The sequence below is a fragment of the Phoenix dactylifera genome, chromosome 15, assembly GCF_009389715.1.
Source record: "Phoenix dactylifera cultivar Barhee BC4 chromosome 15, palm_55x_up_171113_PBpolish2nd_filt_p, whole genome shotgun sequence".
Lineage (NCBI taxonomy): Eukaryota > Viridiplantae > Streptophyta > Magnoliopsida > Arecales > Arecaceae > Phoenix > Phoenix dactylifera.
The window spans coordinates 8,548,784-8,568,738 of NC_052406.1; the positions used below are offsets into that span (position 1 = coordinate 8,548,784).

Below are 19,955 nucleotides of genomic sequence, written 5' to 3' on the forward strand. Positions count from 1 at the left end.
CCGGGTCCAAATTCCAGCAACACTTCATATTTGGATTTAAGTTTGAAACTAATTCAAGCAATATTCCATAATATGCTCCTATAACGAATTTTCGATACAATGTCCAGTGATCATAAGCTTGAAACATATACCAACCCAAACTAATGCTTCTCCCGTATTTTCTGCTATTATATATACAATTCCTTTTCCTGTACATAAATGTGGATGACTGAACAGTTGTGGTAGCACAATACTTTAGAGCTCATAATGTGCAACCTAGAGAATCAATTGAATTCGGCAACCATAACAATATTAAACATCAGCAACTAAGAAACATGAGTTTCAGTTTGTATTCAAGGAAAAGAGAGAGATGCATAAGAGATCCCTTGTGAAAGCTAACAGCTTAGTTTTGAGTATAGGTCATCCAAAGCAGAATACAAAGGCCCAGCAGCTTTTGGTCTCTCCACTGTCCCCAAAAGGATGTCGGTGGTGGTCAGATAAGGATCACCATAGAAACGCAAATTAGTATCCATCCTTGTTGCAACAACATTTCCTTCCAGGGAGACCCCAACAAAAGCACCTATTCATCATACTCAAATACATCAAATTTCTTTTAATAAAAATTACAAGGCACTACCAAACCCGCTAGCTGCATATATGGTCATCATACTTATCAATATAGACATGCATTAAGTGGTGCAGCTATGGCATGAGGTACTAACACTTTTTTATGGTAAAGCTCTGGGTTACAATCATGGCAATTAATTGTATGGCTTGAAGGGAGAAGGGAGGGGAGAGAGAAGAAAAGGAGGGGAAAAAAAGTTATTAAAAAAGTCACATTTCTTCAAATAAATATGTGAATATTTAAACACCTTCCTTGTCTTTCCTTATTTTGCAACTGCTGCTTTATACAAAAAGTCTTTTATAATCTAATAAATGCTCCCACCTATTTTGATGCAAATGCAACTTCAAGAGAATTGCTGACAAGATAGAAAAGGAATAAATAGGATGTGCTGAAGATTGTCAAGAAGACAGAAAAGGAATCTTCATTCATAGGATGTTTGAAGAACTTTTAGAGTGGAAGACCTTGAATTAATTTAGTTGAACTTTATCATGACATATGCTTGCTTCAGGAAATTATTACCTTTGCTGCAACTGTAAGTATAACACATGCCAGACCCTCTATCTCCGGCTCGGAGATCCGCTTCAAACACCCTGCCAACTGGTCCTGCTGCAACACTCAAGCCAGCCCCAAGAGAAAAGTGCATGCGGCTAGTGAATGCCTTCACAGCTTTACTGCCATGAAGAACAATGATGAAATCTGTGAGCTCGCCCCCAATCTGTATGATAGAAGGGGAAACATCAGACAACAGGCCTTTTTTTTAATTTCAAAGGCATGACAGCAAAGTTCTAGGATAAGTTCCAAACACAGGAAACTGAGCATGATCTTGGCTCATTAATAAATTTCAAATCAATGATTCAAAACATTTTTTTGCAACCCTTACTCACCAATGAAATCAGAAAGATAAATTTGATAGCATCCAACGCACTAGTTAGGATAACTAGTAAATACATAAAGTGTAGTCTAGTTTCAAGAACTTGCTTAACAAAAACAGAACTACCCATCAAATTGTTGGACATGCTTTGATTCTCTACAGTTTGAGAGTCTTTATATAAAATTATATATATTATTTTAGGTAAAGAAAAATATCATCTACAATATGATAATTATGTATGCATTTTTTTGTGTTGGGAAGGGGGAGGGATGGCTAGTGTGCGTAACATGATCCCTTTAAGAAACGAATGGAAAAGTCAGAACTCATTAACATGAGAGAATTCAACACTAGCATACTTGTACATGCAAAATTACTCTAATGGATCATCAATTAAGTGTATAAATGTACACAACAAGTTATAAGATTGTTAGACATCTGTTGCTACAACATGCAATGCTCTAACTAAAAATTTATATGATTCTTCCGTTCCTCTATAAAGTTCTGTATGGTCTAGCTCCTAACAAAATTTCCTCAACTAATCATTGTTTGCCACTATTCTTTTCACAGTTTTTCACTGACTCAACCATGTTGATTTCATACATGATACACCGCTATGTGCCTCTGCAGGTAAATTTGTTTAAATAATAATGCCTAACATCATAACTACAAAAGTGGAGGGTGGAAAAAACATAGTAGCATGAACTCATCTTAATGTATGCCTACCTGTGCTCCCCATCCTAACCCAACAGATAAAATGGCAGATGGTGCAGACCATGACCCATCTGACCTACGAGAAACTACCAGACCTGTACCAACTTTATACGTAAGAAATGCACCCGCTTTAGCAACTGTTAGTATGGCAAGCCCTTTTGCTCCTACGAGAACCGCCGAGGGGATAGATTTCTCAGGGTTCAATCTAGAAACCTGCACATATCAAAAAGTGGAAATATATTATGATGTATCCAGACTATAACGTAGACAGTCATATATGCTTCACAAGAAAAAGCTATTGATAGAAAAAGGAAAATACAGAATATTGCACCTGGCAATAGCTCCTCAGTGTGGTTGATGCCTTATATATCTCATATTCCATTGATACACCCACAGGCAAATTCAGCCACCCTCTTGTGCAGGTCCAATCCATAACATCATGTTTTGATGATTGCATCGCATTGCTAATGGAGTTAATCAAAATGCTCTGCAGTGGATCAAGCCTATCATAGCAAGCATCGCATACTCTCTGAGGATTGCGCTCTCTGAACTTGACAGGCAACAAACATCTCCCCTTCGTACAGTCTCTGCAGAAGATACCTCCACAAAACCGACAGTGATGCCTTCCACGAGTAATGGCTGTGAAAGGAGAAGTGCATTGCATGCAGACAGCAGTGTAACTATCTGGCAGCCATTCAGGAGGTTCTGCTTCCAATATTTCTCTATGTACACCATAACTGATAGCTTCTGTTTCAAGGAGAGGTGGCGCACTTGGTGTGCAAACTGATGGATGCAAAAAACTGTCCCCATTCTTTTCAGAACTAAGAAATGATATGTCTGAGCTTGAATTTTGTTGTGATTGACTATCACCTTGAGTTCTGTTCTGGCCAGTTAAAATTGCAATTATCCCACTTAATACAGTTCTCAAGTTCACTTCAGGATTAGCTTTGGGTTGAGCAAAAATACATGGATCCTTGCCTGAATCATACCCCTCATAAAAATCAGATTCCAGTGATGGTTGATATAAGAAATCCTGTCCTAAGAATCTTGGTCCTGCTGAAGAAATACCCTTTCGATGGCCACCCAAAATATCAGATTTAAAGTTTCCATCATAATGATTTTCTTTATCAAGCTTAGAAAGCGAAGAGTATGAAATGATCCCTTCAGATTTTGTCATGAACTCCATTCAACACTCAATGATTATCAACAAATAGAGCTTTTCCTGCCTGCAGTTGTCATATATTTACTTTCAGATATAAACATCTAAAAAATCGCCAGGATCCAGATATCCTTCTTTAGTGTTTCATTGAAACACCAATATCAACAAACAGCAAGATAACATTTAGCACAAGGTTTTAAGTCCCAGCATACACAAACCAGTTTTGACCAAGGCCGAAACAGATCAGGTTCTCCAGAGACTGAACCAAAGCTGATATCTAGCTTCAGGTTTCAGTTAGTTTTGGCAGTTCAGTCAGCTTTGGTCCAGTTTCACTGGTTTCAGCTAGTTCTAACCAAAATTGACTTACGATCAAACGTAGATGCCTTTTTTAAAATATATATATATATATATATATATATCCATGTTTATATCATATTAGGGTCATTTTGTCATCCATTTAAGTACACAGGCCATATAATGTCAATTTTCAATGGTTTTTCATTCTTTTTGTTCAATTCAAAGAGGGTACATACAGCCATCGATGTGGCTATTTCTCCAAAAATGCCCTTATTATGATACTCTGCAAAGACTAACATAAATATAATTCGTTGCATAGGAATAACTTCCTTTTTATATATATTTTTCTATAACTACATGAATTTGATTAAACAGCCAGTTAACCTCAAAATAATAGGAAATAAATGCTCTGAGTTTTACTAAAAAAAGGAGAAAAATATTTACAATCGGCATTGAAAACTTTAAAATTGTCAATATAATGAATTTTTCCCCAATTGAGGTTCAAGAGGTAAATTATTCAGGAATATTAGTATGCTCAATCTTACTAATATGCTATATTAACTTCAGCCTATAATCATCCAATCTATACATATAAAGAATCTATATAACACAAAATAATAATTGTTGTGTCATAACTTTTCTTGACTTTTTTTTATTTTCTTTTATTTCATTTTTTAGGCTTTTGTTTGATTTTTTTTTTTTTTTTTGACTGAAACCCCGAAACTTGGACAAAACGTCCAAAACTGTTGAAATGGGCCTGGCTAAAACCAAACTGAAACCTAAACTAAGTTTTCAAACGTTAATTTAACACAAATACAATCAAATGAAAAGCAAGGTAAAGCATTTCATTAGCATATTTATCATCTTGCTCCCACAATATCCTTGCAATTCTCTTCTATCCTTAGAAGGCAAAATTAAAAGAAATTAACACAAAGGCACAATTATACATAGCATTTAACATAGGAATTTAAGAAAGTCATAAGATAAGCAAGGCAAAGCATTTCCATTAGCATGTTTCTAATCTTTCTTCCAATAGTTACCCTGCAATTCACTTATATCTGAAAATTAAACAAAAAAAACCTTTTAATGGATTGGAAAAAGGTCAAGACAAAAACAACAAGCAATGGGGAACATCAAAGCCAAAAATGTTTCGAACACATGGAAACCTGTTGAGCATCAACAGCGATTCCTTGCAAAGCATTCCACTTACAGTAAGAAAATCCTTCACTCTAACAAATTGACTAAACAGTGAATGATTGATAGAAATACCCAATAGACCAAAAAGATTTTTTTTGGGTAAAATTATGGACCAAAAAGATTGACTAAATGTTGTGCACTGCATGCTGAAAAAAGCCAGATTGCTTCCACTGAGTGTCCTAGAATGTGGTGCATATGTCCGTATATGCAAATAAATATGTGCATGCGGTCCCTTGACCGCACTGCATACCCAATACATGGCTAGTAATATTTGGTTGGGCGACATATGGGCCTTAAAGATAATTTGCTTAGCACTTCTTTTGAAGAACAGGTTTTGCTTAGCACTTTCTGGACACGTATGCAACAGGATTAGCATCATGCAACTGCACATGTAGCCCACTTATCATTGTGTGACCGCATACATGCCCTTCTTAGCATTGTGGGACCACAAATCTGGCCACTCTTATGTAGGCCCATGGAAAATGGAAACTAAATAAATACTTAGCAATATAATAAAAATAAATCTAGTAAGCATGTATATGCTAGTACACATAAATGCAGCAAACATTCTTTATCCTAGAATTACAGATGTGGCAAGACAGCAACATAATTAAAACAAATGCAACCAGCTAAGGAGAATACATGCTGCAAAGTATATGAATAATAAGTATAGCAGCAACAAATATTCAGTGAGTGAACAACAAAATTAACGAAACTAGACAAACTAGAGCCAAATAGAAACAAATGCAGCAGACCAGCAACACAATAAACATCTACCATCCAAAAGAATAAATGCAGCGATACAAACAAAATGTCAAATCATAATTGTATGTAGAAAGTATTATGCTAAATCCAAAAAATGAGCTTAGGAAACAACCCTCAATGTTGCCATGTCTCTTATTCACTGTGTGATACGCATGCACGAGAAATACCAAAATTAAAAGTAAAGAAAAGCATCTCTAGTCATAGTTCCGGCAAACGAAGGCAAAAACAAAAGAAGTGTTGAATAAAGAAAGGGATGAAAGAAAAAAAAAATTAACCTCAATTAGGGCATAGGAAAGGAAAAGAGGGTAGTTAATAACTTATAGTAATTTGAGTGCGGAAACAAATCTGGGTTCAAACCGCTTGACCCAACTTGATAACTCCCCGAGCATGCTGATAACTATCCCAGAAGCATTCCCAGGGTATCTTGGAAGTATCCAGACATATCCCAAGAGTATCTAGGAAGTATTCAGACATATCTCAAGAGTATCATGATCCCATTTTCGTTAAAAAAAAAGGGTTTTTTGCATGGATACCCTTCTTAAAAAAAGGATTTTGCGTGAATACCCTTCCAAAATTGATATTTGCATGTATACCCTCGTAAAATATTTATTTTGCTATTCTACCCTTTTTTATTCCTGTTTTTGCATTTGTACCCATGCCATCTAATGCCGTTAAAAAATTAACGGTTTTAAATTAAAATGACTAAAATATCTTTAATAGGTAGGCGTGCAAATAGAAATTTTTATAAGAATATAGAAGTAAATAGAAACTTTACCACACTTTTGGATAAGAATTTGGGCAAAAGTCATATCATAATTATGAGGTGCTGGGCGACCCATGACTTAAAAGACTTGCAATTGACCTCCAATCAGAATAGGTGACCCATGACCTACTAACTGAGTCCATCTACAAGCCCGACCTTCTTCCAAAATCCAATTTCATTGCAGAAAACTTGCACATGACCCATATTTAGTTGAGTGTTCCCTCACTTTCTCCATTCAAAAGTTAAAAGAAACAAAAACCAAAAAACAGGAGGAAAAAGAAAAAGCCAGCTATCGAGACACCAGAGGTATCAACAGTGTAATAGATCGAGAGAGAATCCTGACGGGCCGAGGTTCCTTTGGATTCTGTGAACCAGCAGTCCTCTCTCTCTCTCTCTTCTGGGCCCAAGAGATTCTGAAGCAAAGCACAGCTGTGTGGAGCTCCTATCTTCTTCTTCTTCTTGGGATCCCACTACGCAGGGGGCGGGGAGGAAGCCGGGCACCGGAGGGGGTGGCGGTGGGAGGGAATAGTAAGGATAATAACGTCATTTCAAATTTTTATTTTATTTGTAATTAATATAAATATGATTTTTTTAACACCGTTAGAACAACCGTTATATTAGGGGTATTTGTACAATAACAGAGTTTACGAGGGTATACATGCAAATATCAATTTTGAAAGGGTATTCACGCAAAATTTGATATTTAGAAGGGTATGGATGCAAAAAACCCAAAAAAAAATTCTTTCCTATATCAGACATGTACTAGAGCCATATCCATATATGATACGTATCAGTTATGGCCATGGGTGGTGTTCTGGAGTATCCGTGCTTGCTAGGTGCATTTTAAAACATTGCTTCTACTAGCTATGTTCTTAGCACAATGATATAGTCATACACTAATGCAAAAGTGTTTCCTTTTCCTCAATTTTTTTGTACTTATTAGAACCAAGTGGATGTTGGTGTGTTGCACTTTATGAAACTGAAAAGGCATAACACAAGATTGCATAGGAAAGAGGCATTAGGCAAGAAGTCGGTCCATAGATAATCGAACTGTCATACGCCTTGGAAATGATATGAGGTGTTCAGAAATGGTTGAAGTAGCTGAATAGGTGGAACACTATGACTACAACCCTTGGTAGATATACCAAAGAAAAAAATGATTTATTCATGTAGTAAAAATATTGATAAAAGAAAATATAATAGATGCCTATGATGAAGAACACTAACATGAGATTTATTAATGGTACAATTAAAAAATAAAAGGGGTAGAAAAATTTCTTGATTAATATAAAGGTCATGCTTGATAGAAATGAATGGTGAAGAAATATTCATATAGTCAAGCACAGGTAACTAGAATCAGGTTTTCTAGCAACAGTATAGTTGAACACCCAACAAGATGATGCTAAAAGGCTTATTAGCACATTAATTGCCCGTATAATCTGTTCAATGTTAGAGAATCCCACATTCCTTGCTTAGAGTGCCTCTCAGTTATTTCATTAATAGGGCCAATAATCTGAGTAAATACATAGCATATTTCAGCAACACCACTAACCACTTTAATGAAGTTATTTTTACCCATGGACTATTTCCAGAATCTATGCAGCTTGTGTGAAAAACAAGGAACCATCAACAAGCATCACCTTAACAAATCACACCATAATCTTACATCAAGTAAATAAAATATGCTCAAACCTATCTGTTTCCCCTAAGTTTCCACTTGTTACAAGGGATCACCAAAAGTCATAACTTCAGGGTCTTACACAATGTTATAACAAAGATGCCAATATGTCCAAACTCCAAATAAGCCCTACAGAATCTTCAAAAGCCCATGGATTGTACTATGATATATGTGTGTATGTATAGTATTAGGATGATGCGTAGCAAGTTGAACCAGCAAGAACTTTATAGTGATGTTAAATACTCAAAACTTTGTATCTCTCACTAAGTTCCAACTAATAACACAAACTCATAAACATAAACTTTTATTGCCATGAACCTGAAAAATGTTAACATTGCCTCTCTACACCATGTAGTATTCCCCAAAAATTTCCAAGTGTTTTGACATGTCCAAAAACCCAAGATCCAAGATGGTGTTGGCAACACTAGTCCCAGACTATAGTGCCCTTAATATGACGGAACATGTAACTCCACTAGCAGTCCACATCAACAAGAATTACTCTTTCAAGTCTTCTTCAGATTTCCCAAGTTGCATTAACTACTCAGCACATAATACTGAGTATCTAAGAAAATAGATAGGTCAATCCTCCTTCAGTTTTGGAAATCATATTTTCCTAGCATTATCAAAAAAATAACCACAAAATTTAAGATTACAGCAGTATTCCCTAATCTCCACTATTTTTTCGTATAACGTCCTGATCTCAAATTACTGAATAAAAAAATGAAGAATATAACAAAAAAGCCAAGAAAATTGTGATGTACATGCAAAATTCGGGGCTCGCGCAATTAATTACCCCATCATGTGATCATGCATGTGTTGTTCATCAGAGTTGGTCTCTCTACCAACAATCCACAACATCACCAAAATATTTTCCCCGTCTAATTAATATTATCATAAGCTTTCCAAAGAAAACATCCGTTTTTCCTTCTTTTTCTTATTCAGGTGTATATTAATAAAAAAAATCTCTAAATTTTCACTAATGCGATCGTATCCACCTCGAATAATGATAAGAGATTAACCGAAGGTTAGATAATCGCAGCATCCAACAAAAAACCCTATTACAAGCACCGAATTGAATGGAAAAAACCATACGAGCCCTAGAAATTTGGGGGGGTGGGGGGGAATAAAGAGGGAAGAGGAAGGAAGAATCGATCGAGACTGACCTATTGGATGCCACCGAGAAGACGGCAGCGAATTGCTTCAATGTCGGGAAGAGGTTGAAGCGATGGGCGGAGAGGAAGAGGTCGGCCTCGGAGGGCTTCGTTTAGTTTTGGTTTGCGGGATGGGAAAGAAAGGATGACACCTTATTAAAGACGTCACGTCAACACATAATTAAACTCTTTTACTTCAATTTTGAACCCTTTCCGTATATAAAGGAGAGAAAAAAAAAAATCAGTCGGTCCACCTTAGCCCATGGAGGACCTGAACTGGCTATGGAGTCTAAAATTTAGACTCGAGCTCGATCATATCACTTGGTGCGTCGGCCAAGACTCTTCTTCTTCAGTTTTTTATCTCAGCTAACTCCTTTTTTTTTTTTTCCTACTAATAGAATTTCTACCTATCTCGAGTTGAACATGAAAACTAGACCTGTTCACAGCTGGACGGCCAGATAAGCTCGGGCCTAAGGTTTAAACCTTCTGGCTTGGGCTAGGCCTAAAAAATAGACCAATGTAATAAACGGGCCAAGCTCGCGCTCGGGAATTAAATCCTAGCGAGAGCCCAATATATTCTGATTTTTTGCATTTTTTGTATTATTTGTTTATGTTTGATATGCTTGTAGACCTAATTAACAATTATTATTGGCACGTGAACTTAATAAGGTAATATGCATGGTGTAGATTGTTGGAAATATTTAATTATTTATATTTAGTAGTTTTTAAATATTTTTAAGCTTTTTTAAAGTTTTTTTATTATTTAAAAAAAATATCATGAAGCCCGAGATCCAACCTGAAGCTTAGGTAAGAGCTAGGCTTGTGCTTAAAATATATAGGCCTGAAAGTTGGGCTAAGCAGAATCGAAGTCGAAAAAAATTATTTTAACTTTTGAGCAAAGCCAACCTTGCCCGGTCCATAAACAGGTCTATTCGAGACCTACAAATCATGTGGGGGACATCCCTGCCATAGCATAATGCCCAATTTATTGGTCACTGGCAATAAAAATAGGATACTTTGGGGGGATATCCTTCCATTTGTTCTTCAACTAAACAATAGAGCATCTACAATAAGGAAATGAGAAAAATGCTCTTTCGAATTTCCATTACCTTAGACAACGCCTTGGTTCAAGACTAAAGCTGGAATAAGACTTAGAACAAAAGTTGTCTGCTAAACAGCTTATGAAAAACAAATATTAATTATGTTGATCAAATTTATTTATATTAAGTATAATTATTATTAGAGAAAACCATCATAAATTATTTGCCGCATAATATCCTTATTTCTCTCTTTTATTTCCTATTAACAAAACTTGCTCGACCAAAAATTAGCCTCGAAATTATAGGCAAACAAAAACAACAATAATTTGTGGTTTATATGCACCTAAACCCTCTGGGTTCAAACACTGAGATATGCTATTAACATATCTTGGATGGCAAATCTCGGACCAAGAGAAAGATTTTATGCAACCAATTGTACTAAAGATTCCCTTAATCAGCAGGAGTCCTCATTTGTTATGTGACTTGTGACACAAGGATGCTACCACTAGAACCTCCAAAAGGTGGAAAGATGTTGGTCAGAGGTGATTTATGGATGGCGAATTTTAACGGTCGGAGAAAGTTAGGCTGCTTTAAAATTAGAATAAAAATGAGTAACTCTCATTTTATCTATTTGATTGAGAAAAATTCCATTCTGATTCCAATTCAAGAGGAGAATGGAAATTTGCCCTAATCCCCTAAAACCTAATTCAATCTTAAATCCAATCATAAACCAAACGCATCGAAAAATATGGCTATTCTGATTCTCATTTCAGTTCAAATTCCAACTCCAGTCGCGAGCCAAATACATTCAAAGTGTAATTGTCCCTTCCCGATGCTTATGGGTTCATTCCCTTCCCATTACTTGCTGAATTTGTTTCATTCCCTTCTCATTACTTCCTACAGTTGTTCTCGGACATTGGGCTCAGAGCATCCAACACAGCCTTTACTTGAAAATTGTCCCACTAAATGCATACAACAAATTAGGATGCGGATGCATGATGTTGTTCATGTCCTATTCGATCATTCTGAGGTTGGTCGCTTGGACACCATCGTTTTTCTTCTCAAACACATTAGTCCAACATAGCAAACCAATTCATTCAAATCACTGGTTCTGATGTCGCCTAATACACGCTTTCAGCTTGCAGAATCTGTTATAGAATGTCCTGATGTAGGCTTCGAACCTGTCCAAGATGAGAAGTGCAGATCATGTAACAGGCAAAATCCAAGCTCCATTAAACCAAAGAGGTAACAGGAATAAACCCAACACAATTCAATTAATCGAATCCAATAGTTAAAATCAGCTAAGTTTCACATGCATGATAGGTCACATTCATCTCCAACCTCTCCAGAATGAGCCTCTGGCCAAAAACATGCAATGCCGCCAGTAACAAGCAAGCCAATCTCTGAGTACATTATTCAACAATAAGAACAAACAGAAAAGGGGACAACTTTTACGACTGCAAAAATTGTTGTTAAGGCTCCACTGGCGGCAGCAAAACTTGTGTCTTAATTACTTTGTTGCAATTGAAGATAGAGCTCGGACTAATCAAACAGAGATCACGGAATCCCTGTTTCAGGCCCAATCTTTTTGCATCTCTGGCCTTGAACAATGAGTTCTAGTCAAAGGGATGTAACCTGAAAAGGGGGGCAAAAAATAATAAAAATAGCATATTAGATTATATTTAATTAAAATAAATGTCACGTCATGTCCTTTGATAGGAGTATCTGTTTAGCTAATACAGGAAAAAAAAAGGTAGATCAATGGTCTGGAAAGAACAAAATCAAGCTAAGTGGTAGAACATTACTGAAAGAAGAGTTGTTCTAGCAGCTGAAGAGCAGCAGCATCAGTCATTTCAAGTCATTGATCAGCATTATGCAAGATGATGTATTTTGATTACTAAATTTAGATGAGAAAATTAAAAGAAGTCTATTAACGCCAACCATGGCACCTGTTTGAAAGCTACAAACTTTGCCAATGCTGAGGTGGGCAGGTCTGTTTTAAGAGAGTTGGATAGCATGGCAGCCCAAATACTTTTCAGGATGAAAGGTTGAGTACAGTCAACAGAGCTAAAAGAATCCAAACTAGTAGTGACCTGTTGGAAAGAGGGTACAACGGGGAACTGTCTTCTCTGAGGACAGAAGGACAAAACCTGCAGCCCATGGTTTATATATTGGCTTCATCTGGAATTTTTGGTTTTCATCTTGGCTGAGATATTGGTTTGTACCAGTATCAACAATTCATCGATATACTGTATCTAAAAAATTGGTTCTATATATCGTGTTAATATAAACTGACGTATCATGAAACACCAGCCAACAGGATACCAAGATTTAAGCCGAGTTTTTTGGTGAACAAGTATTAAAGATGAAAACAATCGTCAATCTCCTTTTTACTACATCAGTCAATACTTCAATACCTCAGAAATTATATGTTGGCCAAAACATTGCAATATCACAGCCAGGTCAAAATTCTTCTGCCTTGCAGCTCATCTGAGATAAACTGATATTTTGATTCATCTCAATATGCCCCTCAGTGAGACAATTGGCATATAAGAAATTAAAATCCTTGCCTAGAAAGTTGAAATGTATTGGATTATACCAATTATGGCATCAGCTTGTTAGCAGCATCTCAATAAAGAAATAGCAATAATACTTAAATAAGATTTCATATTTAAGATTTCATCATACCACCTAAAAACCTAACCGGGAATTTGGGACCTGAAAATGGGATAAAAAATCAACAAATTACATGAACTATAATAAATCATCTACAAAAAAAAGCATCTGAGTAGAACCTTTATATAGATACCTTTTGTCCAATGAATCCAAAACCTTCTGGTGGCCAAACCTGAAAAACATTAAAAGAATTTTAAAGAATAGCACCCTCAATTGTGAATTATCATAAGAGCATCTGAAAAGAGGCCCTGTGATGAACAGATTCATGTACTAGTAACAATCGATTTAAAAGTAAAACTAGTGTTTGTTGTGCTTGCCATCAAATACTCTCATATTTTTATTGAAATCATGTACTGTAGTCCATGCTAAAAATAATAAAAATGAACTTGATGTGATGAATATTAAGAGATCAAATATGCATATATAAACTCATGACTTCATAATCAGTTTTAAGGACAAGAAAGCTTAAATCTAAGAATAAATTCCTATTTTTCTTCGAAAAAGGATAAAAATAGGGCTGAATCCACTTAAAATGGCCAACTCAGTAATAACTCTGCAATCGGAAGGCAACAGTGAGTGGCGGGAGAGATGATTATAAATCTCATGCCCAGCGTGGGAGAGTACACTCTCCTGGTGTTAGATGTCCACAACCTTATTAGAATGTTCAAAATAAAGAGCTTGCTTAAGCTTGCTCAATTGTACGGATAAAGATGAGTACTAAAGAGGATTGAAGAGTGAGAAAGGTTTGAGTATTTTCAAAACTAACTTGATTCAAATTTTCATCGATATTAGTGATGTTAAATATCAATATGCATTCAGTTAGGAAAATCTGCATTACTTTAAATATCCAAGCTGCTATATCAACTGCACTTTAGGCTAAGGTTTTTATTGATGTTAAATTCAACAAATGAGATGTTACTGTAACTGTAAATTTGTTTGGTTATAATGATGAGGAAACATGTTCTATTCTCCTCCAACCACCCAGCATAATTATCCAGCCTTCTCCCAACTATTGGGGTTAGATTCAAGGATCCTTGGTGACCAAGTATTTTTTATTAGGCCAACTCTGATATTATATGAAGCATTTTTATAGTTTTCTTGCAAATCTATCCATGTTACTTTTAGGCCTTCCCCTCCTTTTCCTACATCCTTCAACAAAAATTACATCATGAGATCATTCACGGATATTAAAGCACATCCTCGAATTGTTTGATGATCACCTGCCTATGTCACATTGATTTCTTTGGAAGTTGATGGTGGCCAAGGTTTTCAAACCCAAAGATCTCAACCATCTCAGTGGGTGGCCAATACCGAGATGGACAGAGATCTCGGTTAATCTTGGCCAAGATCGAAACTTCGGCCAAAAGGGAAAAACCGTGATATTTGGGATATCTTAGGAATGTGGATACTTAAATCTCAACAAATAAAGTAAATCTGAAATAAATTATTGTACTAAGGCATTAATTTAAATATGTAATAACTAAAACATTAATTTAAATAGTAAAAATTGATTGAGAAATAACAGCTGCTTATATCATATCAGCCAATATCTCACATCATATCAGCTAAGAAAATGACGGCCGAGATGTCAATTAGATGGTCTCCATGAGTGGTAGAGACCAATACATAGCAATATATCTTGGCCGAGTTGAAACACTTTTGATAGTTACATGTGAAACAAACTTCTTAACAAACTATTATTTATACAGTGCTTTAGAAACAAACTATTATTTATATAGTGCTTTAGAAAGAACGGCTTACCAGATAACCGCTTCATCTACCTTGTTTTATTGAAGGAAAATTCTTTTTTTCCATCTCTTTGTTCATCCGTACACAGGATCAAACATAAAAATGGTTATTACACTAAAGGTAACTATTGGTCATTGACATTGACTTCCACTACATATCCTACATGTATATTTACCTTCCAATAATATGTGCTAGGTAAATTCTATTGTTATATTCTACAAGCCTTCACTATGTGAAGTTTCAACTTAAACCCCACTTGTGTTCTCACCTCATAATTTAGACATCCAACATGTAATTAAGTATTATAAATATCAACAATAATGCCATCTATTATAAGTGCATAGGTCATTCATGCATCAAAACAAGGAACCCATAAGTCTCACCAAAAATAGTAGGGGATTTTGACACAATGATCCTTTAATCTGTCTAAAATTCCAGCATAGTCCCCCTTTTTTTATGAATAATACATCGTGGACAGATAAAACATCCCTTAATCTTAGTTTGCTAAATTTCACGATATACCGTAGAGGATTTTCAATCCATCTATGAGACTATGACCCATCTACTTCCACTCATACCCTCTTTCCCACCCGTCCTTCACCTCCCCTCATCTATGCAAGTGCCCATCTGCCCCATCACCCATGCTGCCATCCAGTCTTATCACAAGAACAAGATATCTCTGTGTTAATCCTTCCCTTTTTCTTTTCCGTCTCTCGAACTCTGTTTCTTCTACACCTTTACCACTGCTTATCTCTTCCACCTCCTCATCTCTTTATTTTCACTTTTAAAATCTTTAAATATTTATTTTGGATGACACAGTGTCTTCATGAAGTAGACTTAAGATCTTGTTCTTGAAAATCAGAATATAAATTTGCTCACCATTCTTCTATCTTGTACAGTTAGCACTTGTTCACTAGATGTCCTTGTTTTATCTTTGTATATTTAGTCTCTGAGAGTGAAGATACTGCTCGAAATCAGTTCTTGATTGGAATAGGTTTGCACCTTGTTTAGGGGAGGAAAAAAACATACACCTGCTTATGCAAAGCCACTTTATCATTGGATACAGATTATATCTGGTCTACCACATAATAGTCATAATAACAGAGAAGGAAGAAGCTTCAAAGTAATGATGTAAGATATTCCTATTAAATTCAGCTCGCTAATTGAGAATTTCAAATCCATGCCTAATATTCCGGTTTATTAAACCTATCTGAGTGTCAATTATGTATATAAGCTTCAGGTGTGATGAGTCTACTTGATCTCTGTTTGTTAGAAACTAAAGTAGAAAAAAAATCAATATTTGTGCTAACTACAACTGCAACAGCAGTGGTTTGGAATCTGATTCTGTCTTGCTTCACATGGAAGTACATAAACTTTTAGAGAAAGGGACTCACTGATTTACATCAAATGTTCTGATTATATTGAACTTCTAGATCATAGGATAAAACCATCTGTTTAAGCTTTTAATACTGATTTCTTATTTGAGAAATAGTTTTTATGAGTGAGTGGTTCGTTGAATATTTTTCTCCATGTGAATTTCATGATATATTGATGACTTTGATCCATGTGAGGCATGTAGAATTATGAAATGCCTCCTCATTTTCAGACATCCAAAATTCAGCAAGGAATGGAAATGGTTGGGCAAGTGGAAAGACAGGGGTGCACAGATTGTGGATTGTGTACCGGGTTAAGTTTGTAGAAAACCCTTTAAAGGAATAGAAAAAGTGATAGAGAGGAAAATGAGAGAGGATTGAGCCAAAGATGAAGCATTGGTGGACAAAATGTGATAGAGACCATTCCAAGTCGAAGGAGAAAGGTGATGGGGTGGGTGGAAAAGGGAAGGAGCGAGAGAGTTGAGTAGCAGATTCTCATTTAGATTGAGACACAAGGGGAAAATTAGGCAACATGATTTGTTAAAATTCCCTTGAGAATATTTTAGGTATTTAGCTATTAATAAAGTTATAATTTAAATAGGTGTCTGGGACTTACTTGTCCACTAAACCAAATCTTTGGATCTGAAATTATTTTTCCTTAACCTATTTTTCATTAAAAAGAAAAGAAACTAAGTTGGTAGCAAACTAAGGGATCATCATGCCACTACTACAAATAATATTTCACACTCATCATTCACTAATAAATGTATTTGATAGTTTCAATATCATCCTCTTGTATGCCTTGCTTAATGTTTGACATATTCTCTAAGTCGATTACAATCTTCTCTTCGTGTTTGTATACAAATTGCCAGCAAGAAAGTTAACTAATGACTCTCCTTTTTATGACACAACCAAATTATCTCTAAACGACCTTTCTCAGCCACCTTGATATTTGCTCCAATACCCTCTAGCCTCTAGGCCTCTCTTATAACTTCAAATTGTGGCCCATAAACTTTGACTAGCATTACTTACATAACTTAATTGCCCACTCTTGGACTCACTTTTTTACTATCCATAAGCAATCATCCTCCACTCTTTCCATATGCTCCATAAATAACTAATGGTTATGCTTATGAAGTTTCTTCACTTCACAAAGAGAGATAAGTGATCTATGGATCCTTGCAACTTCCCTCTGGAATTTAAACAAACATTTTCTTCATTTTTTACTCTTCCAAACAATATTTCCAAATGTACCATATGTATACGGAGTTTTAACTACTTGGAAAACACAATAAATCACGACAATCTAGGGATAAGTGAAAACAATTGTCAATGTACAAGTAAATGAGAAAAATTAAATCATCAAACCTCACATTACCGGAGCAAGTTCGCTAAAAATCAAATTTTGATTTTAAAACCCAAGTGAACCAACAAATTAAGCAAACAAAATCGAAAATAATAAATACAAATCTAAACCCTAAGAACCAAATGTAGCTATTACTATCAAACACAAAAAGGAAAAAAGGCAAAAATTTATAATAATATCATGATCAAGAGAACAAGATCACAGATCAAAATAAATCCGTACCCTATAAAAAGCCCTCCCTTGGATGAGCCCATACGGCACCGGCCCAAACTGCCTCGAATCCCTGGAATCATATATGTTATCTCCCTGCACCCAAACGTACCCCTTGGGCACCTAAAAAACCCCAAAAAATTCCATAAAAATCAGAACTTTCACCAAAATCACACTCAATTGGATCAACCGCAACCACCAATAGATCCCTCGAACGATCGAGACGTACCACCAGAGTCTTGGACGCGTCGCCCTTGTGCGGGTCCACGAGGTAGGTAACGGCGTCGCCCTCGAGCCCCAGCACCCGCTTGGTGACGGTCTTCCGCGGGTTCTCCGGCGACCGGAGGAGCACCACGTCCCCGACGGCGACGGTGCCCCACCGGGCGGTGACCCGATCCACGGCGATGATGTCGCCGGTGAGGTTCATCGTGGGGAGCATGCTCGGCCCTCTCACCTACAAAACGGTGCGGAAGAGTCTATACACCGACTAACAAACTGTGTGGAAGACGAGAAAGAGAGAGAGAGAGAGAGGGTAGGGTGCGCACGAGTGCGAGGCTAACGACGTAGGAGTTGATGACGTGGGCGAAGCAGGCGGCCTTGACGACGAGGAGGGTGCGATCGACGGCCTCGGCAGAGATGTTCCGCCAGGGTACAGAACCGATACGCCGGGCAGCGCCGGCGAGCCAGGCGGCGGCGCGGCTCCCCACAGCCATCACGCCTCACGGGTCAGCGGACAGAGACACTGGGGATTTGCTTTATGCGGTGCTGCGTCATCTTATGCACGTGCCGTCCACGTGACCGACCGAGGGGACGGGATATACGGTATCTTCGCATGTAGAAATGTAGCCATACCCAACATCTTCTACGAGTTACGAGAACTCTACTCTACAGGCTGTGACCATCCGTCGCCCACCGTCTCAATGACGTGAGATAGAAAATCTTCCGGCACCGAGAAAAGATGGCGAAAATGGGGTCAACGAAAAATTAAAAAAATATCTTTGTTGGAGTTTTCAAATGATAGGCGGAAAAGTAGTATTTTCATAAAAATAATTTTTTTATATTTTATTAAAAAATAATGAAAATATGAAAAAACTATTTTTTCACCAATTAGGAATTAGAGTTTTTTTTGTTAAAAAACTATTTTCAAGCCATCAAAATTTATAGATAAAATCTTTCTTTTTATTAAGGGTATAATAGATATTTCACATAAGTTTTTCAGACAAAATGGATGCCCAACCAAACATAAGTCACTTTGAAATATGTCACTTTTTCATAATTAACTAAAATATTTCAATGAAAAAAAATTCTTCTCGTGAAACAAACTAGTCCTTCGTATAAATGATAAGTAATAGAAAGTTGCCGTTAAAAAAAAAAAAAACAATGCATTGTCAAATTCTGAAATACAAACATCAGGGCCTTCTCACCACCTCAACCAATTGGGCATCCGGTTGGATCGGGTTATATTCGAATTGAGTCAGATATAGATCGAGTTAAAAATTTGTTAATCTACACCTAACTTGTTTATTAAGCAAGTTAGAAATCCACATATGATCTTAACTTGTTTATTAAACAGGTAATCCGATCCAATCCATATAAATTATTGCTAAGTAGTTTGGATCAGTTTAAATAGATTAAACAGATTAAGTAGATTTTTAATAGGTTAAATGTATTTAAATGAGTAACTAGGTTAAGTAGGTTGTGTTAAATAGGATAGAAATGACTTAAGTAGATTCTAAATAGATTAAATGAGTCTTAAACGGGTCGAGTTATGACTTTACCCAATTATTGAACAAGTCAAAAGGAGTTAATGGGTCAAAGGTTTAAACATAAATCCGATCAAAAAATAGGCTTAGATGGGTTGACCAGTTTATTACTCGAATCTATTTATGCCAAACACAAGCCCGCTCAAAGGAAACTAGGCCAATGGATCTAACCATAAATTGTCACCTCAAGCCACTACAAGAAAAATATCAAGCTCCAAATGCCAACCCAACAAAGACTTTTAGAGACATACTGGACTCTTGAAAGCACTAGGATTCCAAAATGGGAGTATCAGATTACTTACAATAGAAAGGAGTTGGCATGGAATCTTTAATAACCTGGGACTTCAATTAAGAGTTGTTTGGTTGCCCGAAAATGGGCACTCAAAAGCCTTCCCTTGAAGTGGCTACTTCGGGCTATTTGGTTGCTCCTCGACAGCAAGAATCTTCCATTAAACTTTCTAAAATCTCAAGCTTGCGCAATCACTTTCTAAGCACTTAACTTCAAGTTTTCTAATTAGCTGCTTCCACATATCTGTACTCATACTTCTGATTTTGGCAACTAAGGTTTGCGCAATGTAACCA

At 36.4% G+C, this 19,955-nt stretch overlaps 2 protein-coding genes across 3 annotated transcripts; both read right to left on the reverse strand.

The window, feature by feature from the left end:
• Window positions 1–128: 128 nt before the first annotated feature.
• Window positions 129–9,358, reverse strand: LOC120113290. Its single transcript, XM_039134346.1, has 5 exons — window positions 9,209–9,358; window positions 2,518–3,412; window positions 2,199–2,399; window positions 1,124–1,319; window positions 129–559 (listed from the first exon to the last, which is right to left on the reverse strand). Exons 2-5 carry the CDS (start codon window positions 3,370–3,372, stop codon window positions 375–377), a joined length of 1,437 nt encoding a protein of 478 aa, XP_038990274.1. The 5' UTR covers window positions 3,373–3,412; window positions 9,209–9,358; the 3' UTR covers window positions 129–374.
• A 2,124-nt stretch (window positions 9,359–11,482) lies between these two features.
• On the reverse strand, window positions 11,483–18,355 carry LOC103714823 (mitochondrial inner membrane protease subunit 1). 2 transcript variants are annotated; one of them, XM_008802243.4, is made up of 5 exons: window positions 18,156–18,355; window positions 17,840–18,064; window positions 17,623–17,733; window positions 13,046–13,084; window positions 11,483–11,871 (listed from the first exon to the last, which is right to left on the reverse strand). In XM_008802243.4, the coding sequence occupies exons 1-5, from the start codon at window positions 18,321–18,323 to the stop codon at window positions 11,857–11,859; spliced, it is 558 nt and encodes a 185-aa protein (XP_008800465.1). In that variant the 5' UTR covers window positions 18,324–18,355; the 3' UTR covers window positions 11,483–11,856. The 2 variants fall into 2 exon arrangements, with proteins under 2 accessions (XP_008800465.1, XP_026663390.1); XM_026807589.2 differs by having other exon boundaries at window positions 13,032–13,084.
• Window positions 18,356–19,955: the final 1,600 nt, after the last annotated feature.

Excerpts from the sequence above, each read along its gene's own strand:
- LOC120113290 (XM_039134346.1), bottom strand. The coding sequence starts at position 3,372 with ATGGAGTTCATGACAAAATCTGAAGGGATCATTTCATACTCTTCGCTT. Across the intron at positions 1,320-2,198 it reads GGTTAGGATGGGGAGCACAG|ATTGGGGGCGAGCTCACAGA; the intron begins GTAGGCATACAT and ends TCTATCATACAG. Across the intron at positions 560-1,123 it reads TACTTACAGTTGCAGCAAAG|GTGCTTTTGTTGGGGTCTCC; the intron begins GTAATAATTTCC and ends TATGATGAATAG.
- LOC103714823 (XM_008802243.4), bottom strand. The coding sequence starts at position 18,323 with ATGGCTGTGGGGAGCCGCGCCGCCGCCTGGCTCGCCGGCGCTGCCCGG. Across the intron at positions 18,065-18,155 it reads ACGTCGTTAGCCTCGCACTC|GTGAGAGGGCCGAGCATGCT; the intron begins GTGCGCACCCTA and ends ACCGTTTTGTAG. Across the intron at positions 13,085-17,622 it reads AAGGGAGGGCTTTTTATAGG|GTTTGGCCACCAGAAGGTTT; the intron begins GTACGGATTTAT and ends AATGTTTTTCAG.